At 44.5% G+C, this 26650-nt stretch overlaps 1 protein-coding gene across 5 annotated transcripts in view; it reads right to left on the bottom strand.

Moving 5' to 3' along the window:
• The window catches only part of LOC119167261 (protein toll), a 44119-nt gene that overhangs the window by 3777 nt on the left and 13692 nt on the right, over positions 1 to 26650 (bottom strand). The window contains exons 1-6 of one of the 5 annotated variants that reach the window (XM_075866836.1): positions 15315 to 16557; positions 12831 to 13698; positions 8230 to 8798; positions 7164 to 7302; positions 5303 to 5627; positions 1887 to 2139 (exon numbers count right to left, since the gene is read on the bottom strand). In XM_075866836.1, the coding sequence (XP_075722951.1) occupies positions 1887 to 2139; positions 5303 to 5627; positions 7164 to 7302; positions 8230 to 8798; positions 12831 to 13698; positions 15315 to 15602 (2442 nt within the window). In that variant the 5' untranslated portion in view covers positions 15603 to 16557. Of the gene's footprint in view, positions 1 to 1886; positions 2140 to 5302; positions 5628 to 7163; positions 7303 to 8229; positions 8799 to 12830; positions 13699 to 14888; positions 16558 to 26650 lie in introns of those variants that run through there. The other 4 variants (XM_075866835.1, XM_075866838.1, XM_075866839.1 and 1 more) reach the window with 4 other exon arrangements.

The raw sequence follows: 26650 nt of genomic DNA, 5'->3' as shown, positions 1-26650 counted from the left end.
TGCCACTGGCGTCACATAGTCGTTTTTAGTGTTCTGAGCACTATTCACTTTAAGTATACTATTATCGGAATACTTAGAGAGTAGAAAAGTGCGCGTTCTACACATGCTCAAGAACATAATTGTTATGATCAATATTTGTGTTTATTATTGATAACAAAAGCGTACCTTAAGGAACGTAAGAGAGCATAATGAAGCCCCAAAAAGGCCCAATTATAAGACCTATGTGGGGCAGCACTTCTGTCCTGTTTTTCTAACAACACGATGGGTGTTTGGTTCTCATAAATTATACTCGGCCGTCTAATGCCGATATAGTTGTGAAGATCATGATGACTATGATAATGATGATGATGATTAACAATAGCTGAGTCTGTTGTCAAGATCCGGGAGCTTCCGACCACTCAAGATCATTAAGCATTTTGCATGGTGCGGTGCTACATTTCTGTCACGAAATATTATGTATGTCGGCACGACCTTCTGTTCGTGTTTACGGCAGCATAAATTATTTTTTCACTGCAGTTTCCAACATTGATGTAGGTAAGTCATAGAAGCACTTTTCACCTGACGCATCCCTAACTTGTTCAAAAAAAGGTTTGTTGGAAATAAAAATCGATCGATCGATCGATCGATTGATTGATTGATTGATTGATAAGTGCGAGTGAAGCCTAAAGCAGGTGAACTCGAACTGATGAAGAGCAGATGGGAGAGGTTCAATCACAGCTAAGCCTTCAGATGTTCAGGCAAGAGATGAGAGAGAGAGAGAGACGTAGGCGAGGAGTGGGAAGAGCAGGGGATCTAGTGAAGAAGAGGACGGGGGCGAACGGCGAAGAGGAGTGGATCTGTCTGTGGTAGGGCGAAGCTGGACCAAAGAGAGCTAATGTCTAGCCGCGTCGAACAACGAAGGTGTGACGTTGCGATTACGTCAGCATTTCTCGGTAAAATGTGAGAGGGTGAATGGAAATGCTTATCTTCTTTAAAGCATGCTAAATGATAATTACAATTATCTGCTCTGCGTCAGCCCGCACTCCATCGCTCAGGCCTCCACTCAGGCTCGCTGTACCTTGGCTTTTACGTCGTTAAGATAGAGTCGCTGATAATTTTGAGACTGAATAATGTAGATAAGACTAGATAACAAGACAACATAAGATCCCAACTAGCCCAATAACCCGTCATTGCGCTGAAAATGTTTTTGTCTGGTTATAACGGCAGTGTTCACCTCTAATATGCCGCACCACTCACCGAACTAGTAAACTTTATGCACCAGTTCATAAATTATTTTGATGGCTTCTGGGCTGTCAATGCTAGTTATAAACTGCTTACAAACATGTTTGTTTGCAGGGAAGCAGTGTGATGCTAGGTGTGTTGTACATTTATTTTCTCCATCCAGATGTAGTGAGGTAGTCGCCCACACTGGTGCATGATTAAATCACCCAAAAACATCTCGTTTCTGCCATTGGCAGCCCTTTACACGCAAAGCGGAATCACCCTTCGCTCAGAGACTGCCTTCAGAAAGCACGACTCGGGGACTTTACCCCAAGTAGCTGGGCGGCATGCATCTCCAGTACCATGAATCGCACCATCATGACGCGCGAAGAATGTCCGCTTTCGAATCCCTTCTCGGCGTCTTTTGGTGCAGTGAGAGCATGTATATGCATTTTCACACATTCGCTGTACATCCATCTACGCTGGGCGGAAGGCAAGTATACGCTTACCAATGCCTCGCACATGCGCATACCAACGTTCACACAAAAATATTTATTATATTTTTGTGTGAACTACACCATGCACTGATATCGTATGCTGGCATCGTAGACTACAACCAAAGCGGTCTCTTCAAAAGTAGTTTACAAGGACTGTGCGCCTTCGTTGTCTCCTGCTATGGACCTTACGTGCCTCCCTTCGGCAATGGTCTTCCTCGTGGTGTCCTTTCTGGGCATCGATGCAAGCAGTCTCTCCCGGAAATTTTTTTCAGTCCAGCGCAGGTAGTTTGTATCGCGAACGTACGCCCTCAGATCCTCATCGAGCGAACCAGATGCACACTCGTCCACCAAGACGACGATCAGCCGGTTAACCTTGTCTTGCAGTGCACGTCGATGAGCCACTCGGAACTCCCATCGGCACCACTCGCTCTCCACGAAGTTCCTGCGGCAGATTGGCATGGAGGAGTGGAAGCATGTTCGATTATTGATGATTGAAATGTGGGGTTTAACTTCCCAAAACCACCATATAATTACGAAAGACGCCATAGTGGAGGGCTCCGGAAATTTTGACCACCTGGGGTTCTTCAACGTGCACCCAAATCTTAGCACACGGGCCTACAACATTTCCGCCTCCATCGGAAATGCAGCTGCCGCAGCCGGGACCCGAACCCGTGACCTGCGGGTCAGCAGCCGAGTACCTTAGCCACTAGACCACCGCGGCGGGGCTGGAAGCATATTTGAACAACTACGCCCAGTGCCCTTATTGAGCCAAATAAGTGAGACACACTTGTGTGCATGTATTCCCTTCATTCTCTTCCATAAGCAAGCTAGCGTACTTTCGTGAAACCAATGTCGAAGCATTAATTAGTAGAGAGTTTTGGAATTGGGGCCTCAAAGAGCTTCGGACCCCAATAAATTTGCAAGTGGCCAGGGCGCATGCGCGAAACCCAAGACGCTCATGGACTCTTGTGCTTGCGTTGTGTCGAGACTCAAAAATTGAAAACTAGCGTAGGCCTCCAAGACGTCTTGGGTCGCCAGCGAAATGATGCAGATTCAGTATAGCCCGCGAGTCGCATAATGTGAATTTCGCCACTTCTGGTGCTCCACTGCATTTCTTCCTAAAGTCCCTAAACCTTGTTTTATCTAGGGACCTTAATTCTTCCGACGCCGTCTGCGTTTGACCCATTTCTGAAACTGCTGCTCCTTCGAACGCAACAGCAGCCTACCAAACGCAGCTTGGAGACCCACTGTGATGAGCTACTAATTATCAAATTCTCGATTACGAATGTCTGCACTGAACAGCAGATGACAACTAAGAAAGATGATTTGTGCATGTTCGTTTTCTTACCTGAAATACATGGTGCAAGATGCGAATGTTTATTACGTGAAAAAAAGTAACATATTTCATATCGATAGTAGATCGTCGCACATCTGAATGGGCATCGGTTGACAGCTTTTGTATAGACAAGCCCAATAAAAAAAAAAGAGAATGCTCGACAAAACGTTCTTGCGCTTTTTTCCAACAGACTCGGAGAAGCCAATATTCTTTCATAAGAATTCCGGCCATAATTTGACCTCCGTTATTGTGGTTGCATGACGAAAACACGAACAAGATAATATTCATGAGGAGATCTGTAGCATTTGTCTTAAGCGCGTACTCTGTTAGCGCTTCTGGCTGACTTGGTCAGTTTTTCTTGACTGTACATATTTCAGACTGGAATCAAGAGCATTAAATGAAACACAGACTGCCGAAACATGCAATAATAACAGCAGCACCTGACGTACGTGTAGTACACGACAACAGTGCGTAGAAACACTCATATAACACTCCAAAATGGCCTGCGGTTAGTGCACAGTGATTCAAATTCGGTAACAGTGGATGCCTTTTTACCAAAAAAAAAAGGCAAATTGCTGGTGACCTGCACAACTGTAATGAATAGGTAAATAAACAAATAAATAAATGAAATCATTTACACAGTTTCATACCAAAGCATTAGCAAATGTTCTTGCTGTGGCCGAAACACAGCATGTTGAAATTCCGAAGAAGTTCTCAACCATGATTCCTGAGGAGGAAAGGCCCCAAAACCAAACACGAATGTGAGGTAAAAAAATGGCTTCATGTTACGAATTTCTCTTGTAATGTCCAGACCAAACACGCCATAAAAAGTCTTCACTGAGCCGATCTCATATGTACGACAGCAAGCCTTCAAGGTCATTATTTATCTTTCATTTGGTGCTCTTGGACTGTCATTGAAAGAAATGAGGGACTGTCCTCCAAATTAGCAGCGTAATTTTTTTGCTGGATATGCTACAAACTTCCCTTCGGATCCGCAAACTAGTGTGGGCCGTTTCATGTTACGTTTCTCGTAGCCCCGACATAATTCCTCTTCATGCATCACCTAAAAACATTGCGATGAACTGAAAATATTTTATTCACACAGCATGGTAAACGAAATCTGGCAAGTGTAATTGCAGCACGAGCTCTCAATTGTATAATAAGTTCGCACAGAAACACTAGAAGGAATCAGTTAAACGATATTTAACACTCTAAAAATAGCCAAGTGAGTGTCATGAAGCTAATTTTATTTTAGGCCAGCCACTCATGTGACGCCTGGATGTGGCACACACACATTATATGTCACATCTCCTGATTAGAAACCCGTATACTTACGATTTGCATATGCCACATGTGCTCAGATTTGGGTGCACGTTAAAGAAACCAAGGTGGTCGAAATTTCCAGAGCCCTCCACTACGGCGCCTATCATAATAATATGGTGATTTTGGGACATCGAACCCCACATATCAATCAATCAATCAATCAATCCAGTATTTGTATATAAAACAGCAGGGTAAGAATGCATTGAAGCTGCAACTGAACCAAAATCGCAGTGTTGATTCTTTTTCGACGACTACTAAGATGCTCACATGGATAACGCAATTATGGCGTATTCTAATAGGCTTGAACGCACGCACGAATGTACTAGATACTGTGTGCAGCCTTGCTACCAAGAGGGCGTAGTTTTTTATAATTGTGTGCGTTCATATGTGCTTGCGCCCCACTGAACTTAGTCGAAGCAGGAATGGTCACCAAGTCGCCAGAAGCCAGTTCACACAACACCATGTACTTTTTCTGTCACTGACCGAAAAAGATCATGGTGTTTGTTTTTGATAAACTGGCTTCACTCATGCAGTGCATGATAGAACGTTCGCTCACAGTTACCCAACAAATTCTAATTGCGCTGTTATTTGTTGACACAAAGTTTACCTTCCGTGTTTGGAATAATCCTTCGCTTGATATGAAATAATTTTTAAAGGTATGGTCACGTTAGATTTATCATTTCTGAAACCTATAATTTCACCTGTAATCTTTTGTTCAAGCCCAATATTCTTGTATACCTCCCTATTGCAAAACATGAGTTACTGTTGCCGCGTAAATTTCCTCCTCTGCGTATCACTTACTAGTAGCGAAGGCTCTCTTTTTTTTTCTAACTCTTAGCGAATCGAAGCAGATTAACTATCGCTGAAGGAAACCCATTACTTTAGCGTCTCAGTTTTTCTTATTCTTAATCCACTCATCACGGCAGATTATTAAGTAACTACTCACTGTGTAAGTACGAGCAGCGTTCTCCTGGAGCACGCGACGGCGTCTTGAATTATGTCTTGCAGGAGGAAGCCTCCCTTGAAGTTGCGCTCGTACGTGCAGTATGCAAATCCGCAAGTGTCCATAATGGGAAGAATGTTGCCGTGAACAAAGTCTTGATCCTTGCTGCTGAATGAGATGAACACGTCGAACAGCTTATCGTCATCGAGCTCGTCATCTGATGGGCTGCGCGTCAAGCAGCCCCAGCCTCGCGCGTCCAGCCACGTCCTGATGTTGTGCTTCCAGCGCAGGTAGATCGACAGCAGTGTTAATGTTACAGCTACCAATCCTAAAAAGAGGCAACAGTAGGGAGAAATATAAATTTCAAATGTGTTGGCATAGCTTAATTGTCAAACACCGTTTACAGTATTACACGAATTCACACGTCGGCTTGATACGTTGAGCCGTTGGAAATGGAGAAACTGCATGCGTTCAGAAAATACATTGATATCTCCTTTTTTTTTTTTGAGAAAGCAAGGCGCGTTTTGTATTTTAGAAGGCAATGACTGTAACGCAAATGCGTGGTTATCAATTGCGGAAGCCTGAGCACGCCACCTAAAATATAAATGACCCACGAATCACTGAAGTCAGTATGTCAGAATAATCACTGAACTGAAGTCAGTATGTCGGAATAATCACTGAACAGAAGTCAGTTACAAAACGCAATCAATCGAAGATGACACGCATTGAATTTCATTCATTTACAGAGCAGAGAGCATGTACAGAAAAGCATCAGGAGATCTTGGCTGAGCTTCCCAGCCTGTTACAGCCCAGCGTCATGCAGATGCAGTGAACACCTTTCCAGCAAAAATATACAAGAGTGGAAACATTCATTTCAAAACAAGAGATTTCAAAGGGAAGTCAGCATTTGAAAGAAATAAGCACTCAGATTACTTCATGAAGGCAACTCCCCATTTGAAAGTGCAAACATCAGCTTCATGAGAGAAACGCTTGAAGCTCAGACCAACAACACACATCAATGTATTGGCGGTGTTCGGACATACATTGGAGATCGTATGTTTCGAATGTACTGTCCCACACTGACTGACCGGGTGTCTAAGTCACTGCGTTAACTTTTTTTTTCTTTTTTTATTTACCTACACGTTTCTACTTAAGTACTAAACAGGGATAAAGCAAAATATGCAACACCCTTTGCAAGCTTAGGCAATGCGAAGTCGTTGCCTGAACAACATTGGAGCATTTGTATTAACACAAATGAGCGCATCTCTGCTCACTCTGCTGATGTCACCGCAACCTGCACAGCAAATATCTGCGTGTGGTCCCTGGGAGCCCAGCGAATGATACAACACGTCTCGTTTGGCATTACGTATTGGTGTTCAGTTCGCCAAGCCTCCATGCCTTGCAGAACGTGAATGCGTCTGAGCCATGTGGTTGTGGTTCACCAACAGAACAGCGGCAACATCCTCATGAAGACAAGAAAGTATAGGAAAAACGGTGTGCCAATGGAGCCCCTTAAGGATGTCCCAAGGAAGCCGTCGGCTCCAAACGAGCGTGTAATTAGGGAGCATGATCGCGGATACGTTAAAAAGTAAGGAGCCCACTGCTAGTCGTCTTAACACAACATTCGATGTCGAAACAGCTGGTGTTCAGTATATAGCAACCGCCTCCGCATCACAGCAGGCAACTCTGAGAGCAGACTTCACGTGAGCCTATCGCTAGTTCCTAAACATTTCGACAAATGTTTTCTTTGGCACCTGATATGAACACACAAGAATACGACCACATCGGCGCACCGTCGATAACATCGTTAGGCTATCTCCTTTCCTTTTTTACAACAAGGTGAAGAGACATGCATTTTACGTACCTAAGACCGTAAGTAGATACGTGGTTGTTCTTGATACCGTTTCTGGGCAAAGGTCTTTTTCCCCCAAAGACCTAAATAATTTTCGCGCAATCAATGGATTGCTGCCGTCAGCACAAACTACGTCATGGATGTCTTTGATCTAGTCCAGAGACGTAAAAACCAAATAAGAAGGAGAGATGATTGCATCCCATCATATACGACACTCATGGTATGTAACTAGCATATATTTGCGGATTATTGCAAGGCAGTGCATAGAAAATCACTCATCAAGAGAACTTCGTTGGAAACCAATCTGATATACTAAGAGTGGTTATGTTTCCAGCCCTCAATTCTCAAACAAAACATTCTCCAATACAATTTTCCAACATTCTACAAGAGAATTACAACTAGCGCCATAGAACTACAGGGAATTTGCGTAACCACATTTCTTAGCCCATGATGGTAAACAAGAGCCTTAAAGATGTAAACTTTAAAGGTGCCTAAAATCCTTCCTGAAGAGACTGGTATTACTTGGAATTATTAAGGTATTATGTTAGCACTCCTTGAAGGATCCTTATCACATGTATGCTCAACGCAGTATACGTATTACTTAGTGTTAATTATTATGTGTTTAATGTATTGTTGCCCACTTCGTGGATTCATATACACAAGGACTCCATACACTTCCGACATTTTCTTTTACGTTATGATGATGCTGTTTGACATATGTGCGTTTCGTCCTTCTTTTTTGTGTCCTACTGTGTGCGTTTGTAGTGTGCTCAGTTCAAACGGGAGCTATAAAGTATCCTAGCCTTAACTGTACAGCAACATCTTCAAATCATATCAATAAAAGATCGCTCTGCCATGATCTACAACCTCTACTTCAAACAAAGCTCAACTCCTAATAGCACTCACTTCTGCGAGTACACACCTCCATTCACATCAGCGGCTGCAGCAAAGAAGCCGCAACATGTTTTGTAAACAAATGATCCATCAAGAAGTGAACTCAGCCCATTACCCTTACTTCAGAGTACAGCACAAATGATGCCCTACAACCATTTTTCTTACGTATAATATGGAGGCTTACCACGTCAACGTGGACTTGAATCCATCGCATCAGCGGGTAGTCGGCACAGTCGCAGACAAAAGGATTGCCGGAGAGCCATATGGCTGTCAAGTTGCGCTCTGTCAGCAGTGAATAAGGCAGGTGCTTAAAATTATTGCCCCTCAAATCAATATTTTGTACCTTCACGGGTATAGATGTGTCGTTCAAGTTCTGCAGCACATTGTCTTTCAGAGAAAGGAATTGAAGCTCAGGTGCGGCAGCCTTTAGAGTGTCGTCCAGCGTACTGATTTCGTTGTCTCGCAAATCCAGAAGCACGGTACCTTGAGGAAGCACAGAGGGAACGGACGTCAGCCTTCTCGAAGCGCAGTTCACATGTATATCACGGGATCCCAAAGGTCCTTCGTGGCACTCGCAATGACAGCCCGTGGAGCAGTCATCGTCCCACCGTGCGAAATCATGCTCTGCTATCGTGAAAAGTTCCTTCCCTTTGTGCCAAGATGGGCGGGAACACACAGCGTTTCCTAGCATATGGACAGCACTTTCGCGCTGCATAAGCCAGGAGAGCCTGCAGTCACACACCAGAGGATTATCTAGAAGAGAAATGATATATTCAGAATAAAAATAATTTCTCCGTTGCACATTTCGCCTATGCTGCATTTATCTCATTCCTCAATCGTAGGACGCTGGACCTAACAAGTGGTAGTCCAAGTGCCTATTATAATTTCTGATAGCACACATATAAACTGTCTTCAGAGAAACCTTCATTAATCATGTCTAGAAAGCCAGCACTTTCGTAACGGCCTTGAAACAGAAACTTGGTATTGTATTTTCTTTAATACACTTTAGTATGGCACATCTTTTTTTTTTAATCATCAGGTGCCTAATGGGAGGGATCTACATTTATTGAGAACTGAAGTACATTTTTCTTTGCATACCGGCACAAGGGCATCGCCTTCTGTGCGGTGAACAAAATTTTTAATTAGTATATTCGCTACCTGCCTCCACGTTCGGGGGCACGTCTTCTTAAGCAAAACAACCGACAGCAAAATGCTCAGAGACAATCAACACTTGAGCCGTTGTCATCCCGGAGTGTCATTTACCCATACTTCAAAGTGAGCCGCAAACGTACGTATGAAAGGGTTGAGGTGCAACGGTAACAAAACACTGTTCGGTATATCGTGCACCTGGCTTCTCAGGCAGAACTGCTTCTATTCTTATTCTCTTGGACAGAAAGTACGGTAAACAAAAGTTTTCCTATCAGTCTTCGGGAAGGGCCCGAGAGACGTCTGAGTGGCTGAACTGAGGAATTCGCATTTATTGATGATATCGTTTTTTTTTTTTTGTACTTGCTTCTAGTTCTCCCTTTTATGGACAGCGTTTGCTAGCATTGAAAGTGAAATTTTAGTCACAACATTATTTATTTCACTCGTGGAACCACGAGAAGAAAGTTTTACAAACTGCATCTTTTTTTTCATACCTATAGCTTTGTTTGATAGAAAAGAAATTAACAATCCGTGGGCAAACGTTTAAACTCTACAGAATATCGCCATTTATTATATCCCTGGCGAAGAGACTATTGCCGCACTCGTAAACAAGAAGTAGCTATCACAAGGCTCCGTTGTCGGGTACCAAATCTAAATTTCTATAAACACAGGTCTGCTCAGGCACCTTCGCCACTGTGCGCGTTCTGTGATGAACTGGAAACAATATATCATTTCTTTTTGAGCTGCAGGCGGTTTGACACATTACGAGAATCCCGTTTAGAAATACCTTTACGTGGTATGGACTTATCTGTGCCTCTCATTTTGTCTTTTGGAGCTTCCATTTCTGGTTTCTCTAATTCGACAGTATGTGTGGCCATCCGGGACTATATTGATGAAACTAATAGGCTGACTAATTAACCAGCTCCGTTATCCTAACATGTCCACATAATTATATACGTATAAAATCAGAATATTGCTCTGTTCTAAGAGTAAATTCGTTTATGTAAATATTTGTATGCATTACATTAAGCACCACACTTTCCTAGGCTATCGGTAATCTTTCTGTTAAACCTCCATTATTCCAAATCTGAACAGTAATTTTTAAAATTACACAATTCTTAGCCGATTCCCTATAGTGGGTATGCGCCACTATCAATAGGTGAACAACAACAACAACGTTTACTGAGTGGTAGGTAATCGCGTTCCAAAATAACTGAAACTGAAACTGATGTGTGCGTGTTCGTGTGTAGGTTTGTTGTTTGCATTTACGTACATCCAAAGTGCAGGCAATTGACAGTGTGTACACCTATGGCCCCGTATATTGTGCGCGTAGAAATTTCGTACAAATAAAGTGTCGCTAGACACGTTCTCTCACGCATCAATACCACAAGCGCCGACAGAGGAGGTGGACAGACGCGTGTAAAACCCTACCCCAGGTTGTCTAGGCCTGTGACAATGATGCACTGGAGCGCAAGTGTAGTGGTATCAGCTTCCCACCGTATTGCTAAACCTACAGGATCCTTCCTGAAAGTAACGTGAGTGAATTTCGTTTCCCGCAACTGTACACGGGAACGTGCTCTAACCGATTAAAAGTGGTAGAAGGACGGACATCAGTTAATTTCGTTTCTCGCAACTGTACGCATGAACGCGCTGTAACCGGTTACAATGGTAGAGGGGGGGCACGTCAGTGAATTTCGTTTCCCGCAACTGTACGCAGGAACGTGCTCTAACCGATTAAAAATGGTAGGAGGAGGGGCATCAGTGAAATTTGTTTCTCGCAACGGTACGCAGGAACGTGCTCTAACCGGTTAAAATGGTATGGGGAGGACGTCAGTAAATTTCGTTTCCCGCAACTGTACGCAGGAACGCGCTCTAACCGGTTAAAAATGGTAGGGGTGGGGGGGGGGGACACAGTGAATTTCGTTTCCCGCAACTGTATGCACGAACGCGCTCTATAACCGATTAAAAATGGTAGGGGGGAACATTAGTAAATTTCGTTTCCCGCAACTGTATCCAGGTATGCGCTCTAACTGATTAAAAATGGTAGGGGGGGACGTCAGTGAATTTAGTTTCCCGCAACTGTATACATGCAGGAACACGCTCTAGCCGATTAAAAATGTTAAGGGGGGGGGGGGGGGGGGAGGCATCAGTGAATTTTGTTTCCCGCGCAACTGTACGCAGGAACGCGCTCTAACCGATTAAAATGGTAGGGGGGGGGGGGGCGTCAGTGAATTTAGATTCCCGCAACTGTATGCAAGAACGCTCTCTGACCGGTTAAAAAAGGTAGGCGGGGGGGGGGGGCGTGAGCGAAATTCGTTTTCCGCATCTGTAGGCAGTAACGCGCTCTAACCAGTCAGAAAAAATAGGGGGGACGGGGAAGGGCCTTGTTTAGCAGTGCTCCGTGGATCACTGTGTTGTGAGCAATCGAAGAGTGCAACATGATCCTGTCTGTCCATGATGAGTGTTTATTTTTTCATTCTTCTGCAAGCGAACATGTAGCGCTTGTCAGACCAGGGATTTGAGATCAAGTCTTTCGTGAAACTTGACAGGACCACTGCAGAAACTGTTATTATGATCAAGACTGCAAACAAAGAGCAAGTCCTGTCAGATCGGCAAGTGTTTTGTTCTGCTAAGATATTTTCGGGAAGCCGGGAAGACGTTGAAGACGAGGACCGCACCGGACATCCATCCACGACCATCTTGGCTGACAAAGTGACGCGAGTGAGGGTACTGTAGAATTGAAGCTGAGAGTGCTCGTTTATTTGCCTACGTGTTAAACTTTACAAAAACATTCTATGGACGTCCTCAACCTAAATTGTGGGTTCAACGCATCGAACTAGGCATCGCAGACAACTGGATTTTGTACAATGATAATGTACCATCCCGCAGTGTGTTCATTGTCATCGATTGCCTGGTTGAAGACGGAACAGTCACCGTTTATCTGATCAGAGTGCCGACGATACCCGAGGCCTCATAAAGCCCGGACTTGGCTCCACCCAACTTTTTTTTTTTATTTCCACGCCTCGAAAAACCCTTGAAAAGTAAGCCTTTTGGGACAGTGGACGGGATGAAAGCAGCTTGCACCGCTACATTAAAGGCCATTCTATTGGACCACCGCAAAAGGCATTCAAGAGCTTGAAGTTTCACTGGAGACCATTTATCGGGGATAAAGGAGATATTTCGTCATCAGTCTGACAACGTCCACTGCAGGACAACGGGCTCTCCCTTGAGTGGATCACACCGAGGTTCAGGATAATCACAGTTAAAACCAAGAAGGAATAAACATGGGCCAGGCATGTAGCACGTAGGCAGGATAACCGCTGGTGATCAAGTGTAACTGGCTGGATTCCCAGAGAAGGTAAGTGGGTGAGGAAGAGACAGAAAGTTGGGTGGACAGAAGAGATTAGAAAGTTTGCGGCTCTAAAGAGGCAGCAGCAAGCACAGGACCGAGTTGACTGGCGGAACAAAGGAGGCTGTTGAATATTTTTAAACACTTGTAACATTTATTTTAATAAATAAAACTTCATGAACTTTTTGACGTTACACCCAGGAAAGATGTGTTTGACAGGAATGCCAAGTGTTTATGAGCTCGATGAATACAACGAACAACAAAGTCAGTCGTCTCACAGAAAGACGTACCGCGGATAATTAGGATGAGCTTCTGTTTCATCCGGCGAGGGAAGTCACTTCGGCGCATGGTCTCCAGCCGATTATGTCCGACGTCCAGTGTCATCAACGCCGCCACAGCTGTGAACGCCCCCTTAGTTTCGCTGATGTTGTTTCGCGACAAATAGACAGACTTTAGACCGGAATCATTCTCGAATTCGTCGATTTGCAAGAACCGTATGGAATTGCCGGATGCTTCCACATATCTTAACTTAGGCAGATTTTTGATGGAGCCGTTAAGTGAATGGAGCTGGTTACGTTCGAGACGCAAGCTTCTCAGGCTTACTAAGCCCTTGAAGGCGTTTCTGCCAATCCATTGAATTTTGTTTTCCGTCACACTGATGTGCGCGAGGCCGAGGTTGTCGCTAAAAGCGCTATCCTCGATGTATTTGAGAAAGTTCCCAGTCAGTGAGAGAATTTTGAGGTCCCTGAGACCGGTAAATGCACCTGTGATATTTCTGATAAGGTTAAAGGATAGCTTCAAATGAGTAATTCGACGTGTCCTGTTGAATGTCCCTGATATAGAAATCAATGCGTTATTTGATATGTCCAGATTATCGAGTTTAGAGTCCACTCCGAAAACTGCCTCATTTAAAGCTGAAATTTTGTTCTGTCTCAGGTCTAGGCGTAACAAGTTTTTCAACGACACGAAAGCTTCGAGCTCTACCTCAGTAATAACGTTGTTCTTTAGGCGGAGTTCTTTAATTTTAGCATTATAATGGGAAAATCTGTTTATGGTTCTTATTTTGTTGTCTTCGAGCCAAAGTTTTTCTAAAGACGTCATCTTGGACTTCAGCAGAGTGTTGACGCTGGTAATATGGTTCGCACTTAGGTCGAGGTGCTGAAAGAACAATAAGGACTGCGATTAGTGATCTATGTCGTTATTCCTAACATGAGCATGGGTTTTTTTTTTCATAGTGTGCGCCACGCCTATATAAGCTAATATGTGAAATCCAACATGAAATAGCGTTTTTTTTAAACTAGAGTGTTTACACAGGCACTACATGATATACAAATACATCCACGTCATAACAGGAAAAGAGGTCTCCCCGTGTAATGTCGAAGGACAGCATGATACTTTTTTTGCCTCTGCTACTATTCAATATTCTTCTAAAACGCATACTGTGCTTAACCTATTCATTACGTAAAGAAAAAAATATCAACAAATTTTACATTTGGTGATGTGTACATTCGCAGGCGAAGGAAACGTAAATTTATCCCCGAAATCATGTTGCACTCTTGAAGTACACGAAGTACATGTTGCACTCTTGAATTCAACGTTGCTTTACAAGTGTTCTTGTAGTCGGTTGGCATTGGGTTCCACCTCGCCCAAGGGCTAATCTTTCATAAGGAAACAACTAGCTCCCGTGCCAAATTCAAATCTTACAAAACTTTCATGGCGGATACCGTAAATTCACTCCATGACAATGCTCTGCAATGAACAATCGTAACAAGGATGTAAAGAACATAAATGCAGGTAGACATAATTATGAAGTAAAATAGGAAGTGCAAATAAGCAACTAAGCATTCGTTTGTTTCCATGAACGGGGCTTCAAAGTATGCGTGCACTCGCGGCTCCGTAACCAAATGAGTATAAGGTTCCTTAGAAGATTCATTCAATGTGAATATCGAAAAAAAATATTTCTGCACGCGCCATTGAGGGTTCGCTTGCTGTTAGTGCCTCTAGGACCAAACAATTGAAATAGCAACATGCCATCACCAAATAATGAAGCTGATAATTATCCCATGCTTCATAAAAATATTGCCCCACTGCGGTGGTCTAGGGGCTAAGGTATTCGGCTGCTGACCCGCAGGTCATGGGATCGAATCCCGGCTTCGGCGACTGCATTTCCGATGGAGGCGGATACGCTGTAGGCCCGTGTGCTCATATTTGGGCGCACGTTAAACAACTCAAGTTGGTCAAAATTTCCGGAGCCCTCCACTATGGTGTCTCTCATAGTCATATGGTGGTTTTGGGACGCTAAACCTCACATAATAATTCATCAATCAATTCATGAAAATATTTCTCACCTCTAAAGAGAGAAGTTCGTGAAATTGGTCTTCTACCGTATCGAGGCTGTTGTTACGAAGCTGGATGTACTTCACCTTCTTAATTTTGTCAAGAATATTTGGCGCCAGGTGGCTGATGTTGTTGCGGGACAAATTCAAACGTATCAGGTTGGGAAAAGCCGACAGGTACTCCTCGTCCACAATCTCGATTTCATTGTGGCTGAGGTCCAGCTCTATTAAATTGGGCATGCTGAGGGCTCCCCGCAGCACCTTGATCGGGTTCTCGGACACTCTCAAGATGCTCAAGTGTCTAGCCGCTGCAAGGCCTGGTGGAACACTCTCCAACTTTCCTTTCTTTATGCGTAGTTTCCTCAAGCCTTGTATATTTTCTATCACCAAAGCAGACATGGTACGTAGAGGACATTGAAAGATGTACAGGATATTCACCTTTTTGTTCAAGAACCATTCAAGTGGCAGATCAGTGATATTAACACTTTCGAAGGTAAGCTTCTTGTGTGGTATCCTCAACAGTTTTGCCATGTCCCCATCTAGTTGATGGGCATCAGCGATGTGCCGGCACTGAATGAAGATAGCATACGTTCCGTTTTCACAGACACAGTGATCCAATTTAGGGCACGTGGCGTTGATTTTCTCCCACCACCACGCTTCAGAGAAGGTTGCCGTAACCATCAAGGAAAAAACGGCAGTCGTATGCCGAAGGAGGCTGGCCCGCATCGCAGATGATCCAATTTCCTTGATTTATGCTGAAGCCATTGTCACTTGGGTTCTCCAAGAAGGGAGCATATTTCCCCGAGTTGATGTAGGAAAAATAAGCGAGAGATCTCGAAGGAATTTCAACATCTGAGGGACGCAGTACAGACGCAGCCAAAGGCGCAAAGGCACGTTGTGCCTGGTGATGTTTAACGACCGTATCTCCTTGTCCGCACCCTTCACTCGATTGAGTTGTCGATCGTGATGACGAACTGAAGCAGGGATATTTTGCTGGCCTATAAAAGCAACCTTTTTACGTTCACATTATTTCGGGGATCGGCACTGATTCAAAGGCATTCATAGCTCATGAGTTTCTTTTTTTTTAATTCACCACACTGGTGCCAATTTCCACACCACGACACAATGTAACTACTTGCGCGAATGCCAAGCATGCAGCAAGGAGAAACTACGTCTTCGAGACAGCGCTCAGTCCACCCAATATGCGACTTCCTGGTGTGTTAAAGATATGATAGCAAGACATCCGGGAAGAAGCAGACATGGCCAAATTTCTTGCAACATAGTTGTTGTGCACGAGGACTGGCACGCGTCTTGGATAGGAAGTTATAATCATGAACCAGCAAGAGCTTTGTGCGTCCTCTTATTGATCGTCGTACTCTCCTCCTTCCTCTGCTGCACTCGCAGACCACGTGTGTCGATTTGTGTGGTGTTGGGATGCAGTCAATCTGATAGTGAGAGAATGGGTACAGGGAGAAAGACAGAAAGAAAGGAACACGAAAAAAAAAATAGAGAGACTCGCGGTGTAAAAAATGTTTTAACGAGGCGGAATTTCGACCCCGGAAAGCCACGATTCGCAGGTTAGTGTCTTAGCAATCGATATCGAGGCACGCTAGCACAGGATAGCATGGCTTTTTAAAGTCGAGGTCTAAAACACCAGTCTTGCCTTTTAAAGGTGAAACTCTTCAGGACCGCCACCTTGTTGCTGTTAATCACGCTCCCCGAAACCAAAAGCGAAACGGAACAGTAAAAATATTAAAAAAACTCACCCTGATGTTCCCACGGGGGGAACTCGAGTAAATGCGTCGCAAAGTGGTGAGGGTATTGCGTGAATTCCGCGTGATTGGATTTAGTTTGGGAATGCTTATTCGTTGTTTTCTCTTTATTATTCTTATTTATTGAGTGAAGGGGAAGCGTTTTCTTCAACGAGTGCTGGGACGCTGATGTTGAGTCCCGCCCCAATATTGGTTGAAGGTACTGTTGCTTCCGTCGCATCTACTCGAGTCAAGAAAAGCGTCAAGCCAAGCGAAAGCCAAGTGAATACGCCCTTAGCTGAAATCCGAACTCGCGATCCAGTTCCTACATATACGGGGTGGCCAGTGAACGGTTGTGCAGCGCGAGCAGGCGTTGTTTACTAGCAGACGCTGCCTGCGTCAGCTTTGCGAGGCAAGAGAGAGAGAGGGGGGGATGACAGCATGAGACGTGAGCATGCGCTGTGGGGGCGTCGCGACAACAGCGCCGATGCCGGATTTACGAGTAGGTGCGCCTATAAAATGCTCTGCATTTAAAACAAATTCATGTGTACATCAGTCAAATATGTGACAGCACAATATATGATCAGTTGCGCCATCTGCTGTCCATCCGCACATGCATACGTCCATCCCTCCGTCTGTCCATGCGTCCGTGCTTGGCTCCGTCGGTCGTTCTACCTATCTTTCCTTTATAACAGTGGATGACTTCAACCTGAGCAATATGGGCTTTCGAACCTTGTTTCGACCACTCGTCATCATTTTCGTCGGGCAGATGCGTGACTTTGTCGCAGAATTTCTCGAACACTTCTCTTTAGCGACGCATAGATTCACAAGTAACAAAGTTTTGTCACTTTGCTAATTATTAGTCGCATATGTCTCCCTCGTTTCGATTATTATAGTCTTGTACGAATAAGCTATACAGACACTGCACTGGTCCGCAGCGATTTCTTCGCAAGCCACCCGATGTGGTCTCTATGACTTCAAACATAACTATAGTTATAGCACGAGAACAGATCGATGACGAAGAGACAAGAAGGTCGTCGTTCTGTTCTCGTGCTATAACTATCGTCATGTCATACCAACTAGCCCAAACTGCCACACTTCAAACATAACCGTCCAACATCAGTATATTTAGAATTGCCATTCTTGTATTAGTTCTTATGGAGGCCGGTGCCAATGGGAGCTACTCACGGGTCGCCATTTCAAGCCAGATCCAGGCCCGAGCACTCCAACTGCGTCGCAGGCGTACCTGAGCCCGACGCTAAAAGGTTGCAATCACACCCGACCCAACCCGACGTACGAAAACAAATGCCCGGCCCGGTTCTGACAATGTACAAGCTTACTGAGCTGAGAGTTTATTGTTTTCCGATAACGCAACATTTAGCGAACATACCTATGTGCAACAGAAGCAAAGGACGCATGACAGTTACTACCTACACCGATTATAAGTTCTGTAATAACTAAAACTCTCTCGATTGAGTGGAGCTTCAGTAAAGGGCTCCTGCTTCCGAAAGCTCGACGAGGCGAAGTTCCATTGGCTCCTTGCGCTGGAAGCCGAAGTTGCCAGAATGGAAGCATAATAAGCTTCGGAAATTCAGATTGCTAGTTATTCCAGAAGTATAGTACATCCGATGCATGACAGGAGCATCATTACATGAATAGAGAGCCGCAAAACTCGCCTTGTATAATTGGTAAGTTCCTGTCACTGTCGCCTTTGGCTGGGAGTTGCTTTTGTGAAAGCTCATACTACGTTAATCGGAATGACTGACAGTGCGGCATGCGATGTTTGTGGCACCGATGAAAATATCTAGCACCTGCTGTGCCACTGTCCTCGATTTGCCTCAGACACACAAGTACTTGCCAACGCAATGCAGTGACTGGATGATCGGCCTCTTTCTGTGGAGGTGCTAATACAGCAACATCCACATCCCTCGACAGCCCACAAGACAGTGAAAGCCCTTCTGTGTTTCTTGAGAAAGACGGGTTTGTGTGAACGCCTCTGACATGCGGTGAAGTTCTACACTATGCGATGAAATTGCTGTCAGTCTCTCTTTTTTTTCTTTTGATTGATTGATTGATTCATTTGTGAGGTTTAACGTCCCAAAACCACCATATGATTATGAGAGACGCCGTAGTGGAGGGCTCCGGAAATTTCGACCACCTGGGGTTCTTTAACGTGCACCCAAATCTGAGCACACGGGCCTACAACAATTCCGCCTCCATCAGAAATGCAGCCGCCGCAGCCGGGATGCGAACCCGCGACCTGCGGGTCAGCAGCCGAGTGCCTTAGCCACTAGACCACCGCGGCGGGGCTTTTTTTTTCTTTTTCTTTTTTTTTTCATCTTACTTTTCCCCTTCCCTTATCCCCTATTGTATGGCAGCCAACCAGATGTTTTTATGGTTAGCCTCCCTGCCTTCTCCCTTTTCTTCCTTCCTTCCTTCCTTCCTTTCTTCCTTCCTTCCTTCCAGTCACTGTCGGTTCACTCACTAAATGATCAGCATCGCTTTTTTTCGTGGCAGGCTGCTCTTCATAGGTTAGCGCAATATATTTATATCGAAGATTTAAGCTGTCTTATTCACGCGTGCGTCTCTTCACGTTCTTGGGCGATCAGTGTTCTAAGGCGTGCTCAGTTCGAGCTTTTCACCTGGCCTGGCCCACCCCGTGGAAAAAAACAGCCTGGGCCATCTCCGGGCAGGACATGAGAAGACGCCGGCCCAGGCCCGTGCGCCAGATGATGAGACAGGAACCGGCCCACGGGCCAGGCCACGCGTGCACACATATGTCATATTTGTGTTGTTCGGTGGTATGTTTTCTCTGCACAGAGTCTATGAAAATGCGGAGTAGCAAAACTTTTAGCAGGTATTGTTACGTAAAATAACGCGAGACCAGTGGTACCGGGATCGATACCCACCACCACCACCTCCACCGTAAACTTACGTCGCGTAAAATAAGATACGTGAGCGTTTATATGTTTATTTACACTGATGTGCATAGCATCGATAAAAATGGAGAACAGCATGGACTACAGCACGTACACCGGACATGCCACTCTTTTCCATCGTCTGCTGTAGAAACAATATCTAACGCTTCAAATGTTCACTACACAACACATCTTGTGGGCAACAGTACATTCCCGTATCTTAAGGCAAATCCGGCCCCATATCCTGCACTGTCGCGTTTTCTTCCTCTATATCACTAGCGCCCCAAATAGTTCGTTACGCAAATAGCCCTTCGTTCATACAGGCGATGGCCGGGACGATGTCATCTGCCATCGCCGGCTGGACAACTCGTATACAAAGCTTAGTAGGCAGACATTCCACCACACTGCAGTTGCGAAAAAAGTCCTCAGTAGTGCGGATGTCCATTGAACTCCTCACTAGACGCAAAACCCGCGAAAACACGCGTAGAGGGCGTGCATCGTGTGCTACGGCTTGTTGGCGCTAACCACCACCCGATCTAAAGGGTACAGCCATATCAATCCATCCACCCATCCATCCAAGCAGCGCAAACTCGAAGTGGCGTGAAGAGGAGAGCAGAGAGGTGACGAGTCGTGTTATTCCTCTCCACATTCATCGCCAGCGCCCTGCACCGCAGCGCCCCTCTTCGGCGCGGGTCTCTCCTATTGTACAAGGCTGAGCCTCATCCCGATACAAAAGCATCGCGATAGTGTTTCAGAGATACTTTATAGTATCTGTATTTCTGTGCCGAGATACATTTGAAAAATGTATTTGCATCTCGGTAACGAAGCACTCTTACAATAAATCGGCTGTATGCCGATACTAAGCGTATCGCATTGCATTTTTCATATCGGAAATCTGTTTTTTTTTTGTGTGTGTGTGTGTAGACTAGCAAAGGCGCACCACTGCTCGGCGACACAGCAAGAGCGGCCAATGTTTGCCCTCAAGCATAGAATGACCCATTTGGTAAAGCATGCGGTGCTGCTGAATGCATAATTGCCAAAGTCATGTTAACCGGGCTAGACAGCTAAGCATTCCCAAGATGTTGACTTACTTCGGCTTCCCTATTGTCAGAACAACCCCATTCAAAGGCGGAAGTGCTTTGGCAATACGATGTGCAGCAAAGAGATATCATCATGCCAACAGAGCGTTCGCTGTACTTTGGGTGGGATTTATTTACGATAGCGTGAATTTGTGTTCGTTTGCAGCAGAAGCGAAAACCTTTCTTTCGCAAACCTTGTTGAGGCAGAACCAGTGCTGTCTAAAATACAGCCTCTTTGAGAAGCCTCTGCCACTGAAGCACAACTAACGCAGTGGCCTTCTCAGCAAAAGAGAACTTATAAGCACAATAAATGTGTACATTTTTTATCAGAAGCTGCTAATTGTGGCGCAAAGCTGGGAACATGAAAACGAGAAAGGAAGGCAAATGAGCACGTCATGTTCATATTCCAAGCTTTGTGCCACAGTTAACATGATTACTAAACTTACGCACCAACTCGCGCAGGAAAACGTTTTCTAGAATGCATTTGTATTTTTCTCAATTCATTAGTTTTCGTTAGCGATTAGTGTGTTTTTATTAACTATACTATATGTAGCTTAGCTCAAATAATTATAAACAATTATGCCGATTTTGTTGGTGAATGCTTCATCTTCATGCTGGGAAATGGTGCATTCTTCAGTTCATAGTTCTGATTTTTTCATTGTTATCAATTATGAACTTTATAAACACCCTGCCCCTGTAATATCATCATGACGCTCAAGGTGCTCTAATAAAGAAGTTAATGAACTGCAAGTTTGAAAACGCGGGAACCTTGTTAGCGACATTATGCTGTGGCTAATATATGTCTTTGGAAGGATCATCATAACTGAAATGTAAAGAACTCCTGCAGTACTCGTATTTCTGTATCTGTATTTTGGAATACTTTTTTTTTCGTCTTTTCGCAAAAATATCTCAGAAATTTCTCGTTACGTCAATGGCAAATGTATAGCTCAGTATCTGTATTTCAGGCTTACAACCCATGTAGTTCAATATCTGTACCCCGGAAACTGTTTGAGTATATATACCAAGGCCTGCCATTATACAAAGTGTGCAATGATGTCACCGTGGCCACCATGTCTGGGTACCAGCTGGCTAAAACGCCACGTGGACTCTCCCTCGAATGCGCCGAACACTCTGTACTGTGGAAAGGTGCTGTAGGTGTACACTAAGAATAGCGGAAAAGTGCGAACAGCAGCACGCGTGCACAGCAGCGGGCCAGAGGTTTCTGCTCATTTACATTCACCTATTCATGTGGCGCCACCATGTCAAGTTGCCCAGTGAACAAATCGGCGACGCTTTTTCATAGTGGGTTACGCGGCGCGAGGTCATGCCTGCCACACTTGGCTCCGGCGGCTCAAGGTCACTGCGATGCGATGAATGCCTTTGGGACACGTGGCATTGTGGAGCTTTCCGTCTTAAGTTGTGTTCAGGATTTCGCTGTTTTGCAGCTTTGTATATGGTGACCGAGAAAATAAACGGCGCGAAACTGAGCAGTAGCGATAAATGTGATGTAATTCTTTGGATGTTAACTAATCTGTATACGTCGCAATTCAGCTGGTTTTATCTGCTGAGCAAAAATAAAAACAAATATTTTTTTACAAGCAGAAGCTTGAAAACTTCTTTGATTGCCTCAAGTTGCCTATACAAGCCCATTTTTTATACGGTTCGTACACACCTACAATGATTATTTATGGATGAACTGCGGAAGCTACAGCAGGGTATGTTTTCTACAAATTTATCTGTCGCTTCATTATATATTCCTATTTCTCAGTAAACCGATCCATGCTTTGCCCAAACTCTTCTTCTGGAAATCTGCGAAAAAAGTTCTAATGAAGTTGCTCATCACACATAAATGATTAGACAATGTGCAAAGTAGATGTTGAAGGTGTGAGAAATTTATATACCTAGCGTAAAGAACCTGACCGCTATGAAGTTTCCCAACAGCCTTGGGGGTACGGATGAAAATATGATTACAGAAAGTGGTGAATCTCGTAGTTCAAACAAAATGTGCTTATACCCCACACCCATAGGAAACTGCATAGAAAAGAAGTGAGTACTGCTATTGTCGCCTTCACCCATGATGAGCTCTCAGGACGACATTCTAGAATGGTTTCTGCCATCATCGGTGTGTCTATGTGAGCTAGAGCAACCGCAAGCGATTTTCTCAACGCATTGTACCGAGGACAGTTGTAGAGAATGTGCTGTAGCGTCTCCTCGCTACCGTAGTTGTCACATAAGGAGTCGTCATCCATTTCGATACGAAATGAACATTTCTCTTAGCCAGAAATGGTAGAGTGGCATCATTTCCACTTATTTCAGTAGGCGTCTGTAGACGTAAAGTGTTCGGGATGTAGTATTCATTTCGCCGATTACTTATTGTATTCTATGTGGAGAGAGTTTCCCTTGAGGCCACTAGAAGCTAGCTAGCAGCGTCAGCCCTCGATAGCGGTACTGTCTCAAGCTTGTTGCCTTGAAGCGCCAATCGAGCAGCATTGCCAGCATTTCCATTGTCTGTCACGCCGCAGTGGCTTGGAAGCCACTTAAATGTGACATGAAACGCAGTATGGAGGAGATACCGTATCTCAGACGAGCTATTCGTATGGTCCATGCAGCAGGACTGATTGGAAACCTTGCAGTTCTGCCTTTGAATCACTGAAAACTGGCCATTATTTAGGCTGTTCGCAGTTGGCTACCTGAATAGCAGCGCCAGAACAGTGAAGGAGGAGGAGGAAGGGAATAAATGAAAGGCAGGGAGGTAAACCAGACGCACGTCCGGTTTGCTACCCTGCACTGGGGGAAGGGTTGAGGGGATTAAAGGAGAAGAGAGAGAGAGAAGTGAAGGGCAACGTGTGTGTAGATGTGACCTTGTCCATTGCACGCTTGTAGGCGGTCGCGTAGAACAGTGAAAATTGCTGAACGAGTGGTGCGGTGGGCCAGTGGGGACTGCACGGAGTCAACGAAATTTCGCATCTGAAGCCACTCGTGCAGGGTTTCTGGGAAGACCGACTGGACAGATTTCGGGCTTCACCCACTTGCCACCGCACAGGGCAAGAAGTCCCTGACTTTCTTTCGGAAGCGAAGCTGTGAATGACTTAATTGTTTTCTCTTGTCCTTTGTTACGTGTCGAAATGACATAAGCTCTTTAAAACTAAAAATGTGGCCACTTTTGAAATAGAATGCAGGTGAAATTTTCAGCGGAAAACCCATTGTAACAACGGTAGCTTTAATATCAGCCGTCATACCCTATTCAATATGCACCATTGGCCATTGTCACGATTCAGATATTCATCCTGTTGAATTTTTCTGAACTTGTAATACTCGCTATTAAAAAGTCGCATCGCATTAATAATTAAGGTATTGTTCAATTCGACTTTGAAACTCGGATATTCGCACAGCCCTAGTTATTTCGCTTTGGTAACCCATCGTTGTTGGCGGGCTCTACTCAACAAATGTCTACGAAAATGTCAAAGAAAGTGCTCGCCCTACTTTAATTAGCTTTAGCTATCTTCAACGCAAAAAAAAACAAAAAAATCTTTCCACTTCGTCACAAGAACATTATTTAAATTTATTTATTGTTTTACATATATCACTGCCCTATTTAAGGCTCTTGCAGTGATGCAAAGGCTCTATAGCGCTATGCTAACAGAGAAATCTGAGAACGAAAAATGCTAAAACAAATCACACGAATAAGAGTGCACTAATAAGAATGAAGTACATAAAATGTCAGGAATATGTTCTTGAATAGCGACTATGGGACTCTTTAGTGGCAAGGAGAAAAGGTCACCAGGCAGAGAATTGCAAAGCTCTATTACGAGTTGAATAAAGCTGTATATGATTGTATTAGCTCTCTTTCAAAAATAATAATAATAATAATAGTAATAATAATAATAATAATTTCTTTGCCATTTTTGTGAGATACAGATGAGTGGGGGGATTGTAGAAAAAAGCCGTCTCCGGACAGCTTGACTAGCCTACAACCCTATGTATTTAGCAGTGCGGCAATAATACATACAAACATATTACACATTAATATAAATACACATAGACTCCTGCACTTTTACATGTGTATACAAACACAAAGCCACAGACACACGCATATATACATACAGGGGCATGCTAGTGCTTTAACATATTTCAGCACACACTTTCCTCTTAAAAAGCAACAAAATCAAAAACATGTGTGTATTGCACAGGAATCAATGCAGAAACCACATGCATCCTTTTAAGATCTTTGAAAGAGGCTGTAAGAAAATCAAACTGCATCGATTTATAGCTGTTTAGTAGTGTAGGTATTGTGTTGTGGAGCATTTGTTTTCCGTAGCTTGAACGCGGTGTTGGTGCTAATTACTCCTCTAAGTGTCTGGTACCGTAACTTGGAGCACTCTTTACGCTATTTTCATTGTGCGACGTCTGGTTGTTACTTTGTTCTAAACCAAGCACTTCGTTGCAAATGTTAGAGCGATTTTTTAGGTGAAATGAAGCCTGTGCAAGGTCACTTCACAGCGACGTTTCCAGCACTGGCTCAGTGGCTCATGAAGTGGCAGAGGGTGCGGGTTCGGTTCGCTTTTTGTCTTTGGTCGTTTTATATTTATTTAGTTTATTTTCCTTTCTCGTGGATTTTGTCACTGAATGCGGTGGTGGTGGACACCTACGGCGCCTGAATCGGCCCTTGTTTTGATCTCTAACAATTTTCGCTGTAAAAAAAACTTTTCAAAAGCGTACAACATGCGTAGTTTTCGAAGCTCCTTACCTAAGTCACAAAGATAGCGTGTTCGAAAAGGTCTGAACAGTAAACATACCAAATGTGTACTACTTCTGATTACTTCAACATAAGTTGGAAACAGGAAGGAACAATTGCCTTCTAAAGACATTAGATAAGTTTACTGAAGATATCCCGGCACACCGCACGCCATCCCCTGATATGGTAAGGTGGAAAATTCCACGTGGCGTATAGAAAGCAAATTGTCGGATACACATTAACCTACCTTAACTTTCCAGATATGGTGTGGATTCATGGCTTTGAATTAGCTACGAGATAGTAGTAGTAGTAAAAGACTTTTATTCAGCCACAATTTACAGGCCGGGCATTTCGACCGCCTGGGCCACCAATCGACGCTGTTCTTCTTCCCCTTCGGCGCCAATCCAGTCGAGCCAGGAGGTGATGGAAAGGGATGGGGGTGGGTAATAGCTGTATTGCTGAGCAGTTGGGCAGTGAAACAGGCAGAGTGACAGGTCCGCATATGGGGAGGGGCAATTGGGACAGCAGGGATTAGAACTAAATTTATAAAGGAAAAGGCGAAACGGGGTTATCAGGCAATTCATTTGGATGTGCCGTAGAGTTCGAGCCTCGGGCGCAGTGAGTGTTGGATGAGGGGAAGGGTAAAGACGCTTGTCGAGCCGGACAGACAGACAAAGAACTTTATTGGGTCCTGAAAAACGCTGCTCCTTTAGAGCAACGTCGTGGGCCGCTCCCACGTAGGAACGGGGAGGCCTAGCCTCAACGCCGCGTCGTGGGCTCTCTGGACTGCCAGTAGTTGTGGTAGCAACCTTGAACTTCGTAAGGCAGAGTCCCAATCTTCTTCTGTGAGCCGCCTTGGGCCCCGTAACGAGAGGCACTGCCAGAGCATATGTGCTAAGCCACTAACCTCACCTCAATCAGGACAGGTAGAGTCTAAAGCCTCTGAGGAGACTATGCTGAGGAAAAATAGGCTTGGATAGGGCCTGGTCTGGAGCATTCTAAACGTGCTGGCTTGAGGTCTAGACAACTTGTGTGGTGGAGCAAATGACCGCCTACTCAACTGGTACTGTTTAGCCACTTCACTGAATGTAACTAAAGCGTCCCTGACCATCTCACTGCCTACCTGCGGACCTACGTCCTCCCCAGCGCGAAGGGCTAGCGCGCGCGCCCGGGAGTGAGCAGGGTCATTCAGGTTTACTTGAGAGTCCAGTAGTGGTTCGAGATGTGCAGGAAACCAGGTAATGGTATGTGGAGAAAGTGTCTTATTTTCAAGTAGTTTAAATACTTCAGT

The sequence above is a fragment of the Rhipicephalus microplus genome, chromosome 6 (genome assembly GCF_043290135.1).
Source record: "Rhipicephalus microplus isolate Deutch F79 chromosome 6, USDA_Rmic, whole genome shotgun sequence".
NCBI lineage: Eukaryota > Metazoa > Arthropoda > Arachnida > Ixodida > Ixodidae > Rhipicephalus > Rhipicephalus microplus.
The sequence above is the reverse complement of the archived record's forward strand: the minus strand, read 5'-3'. Positions and strand labels throughout refer to the sequence as shown.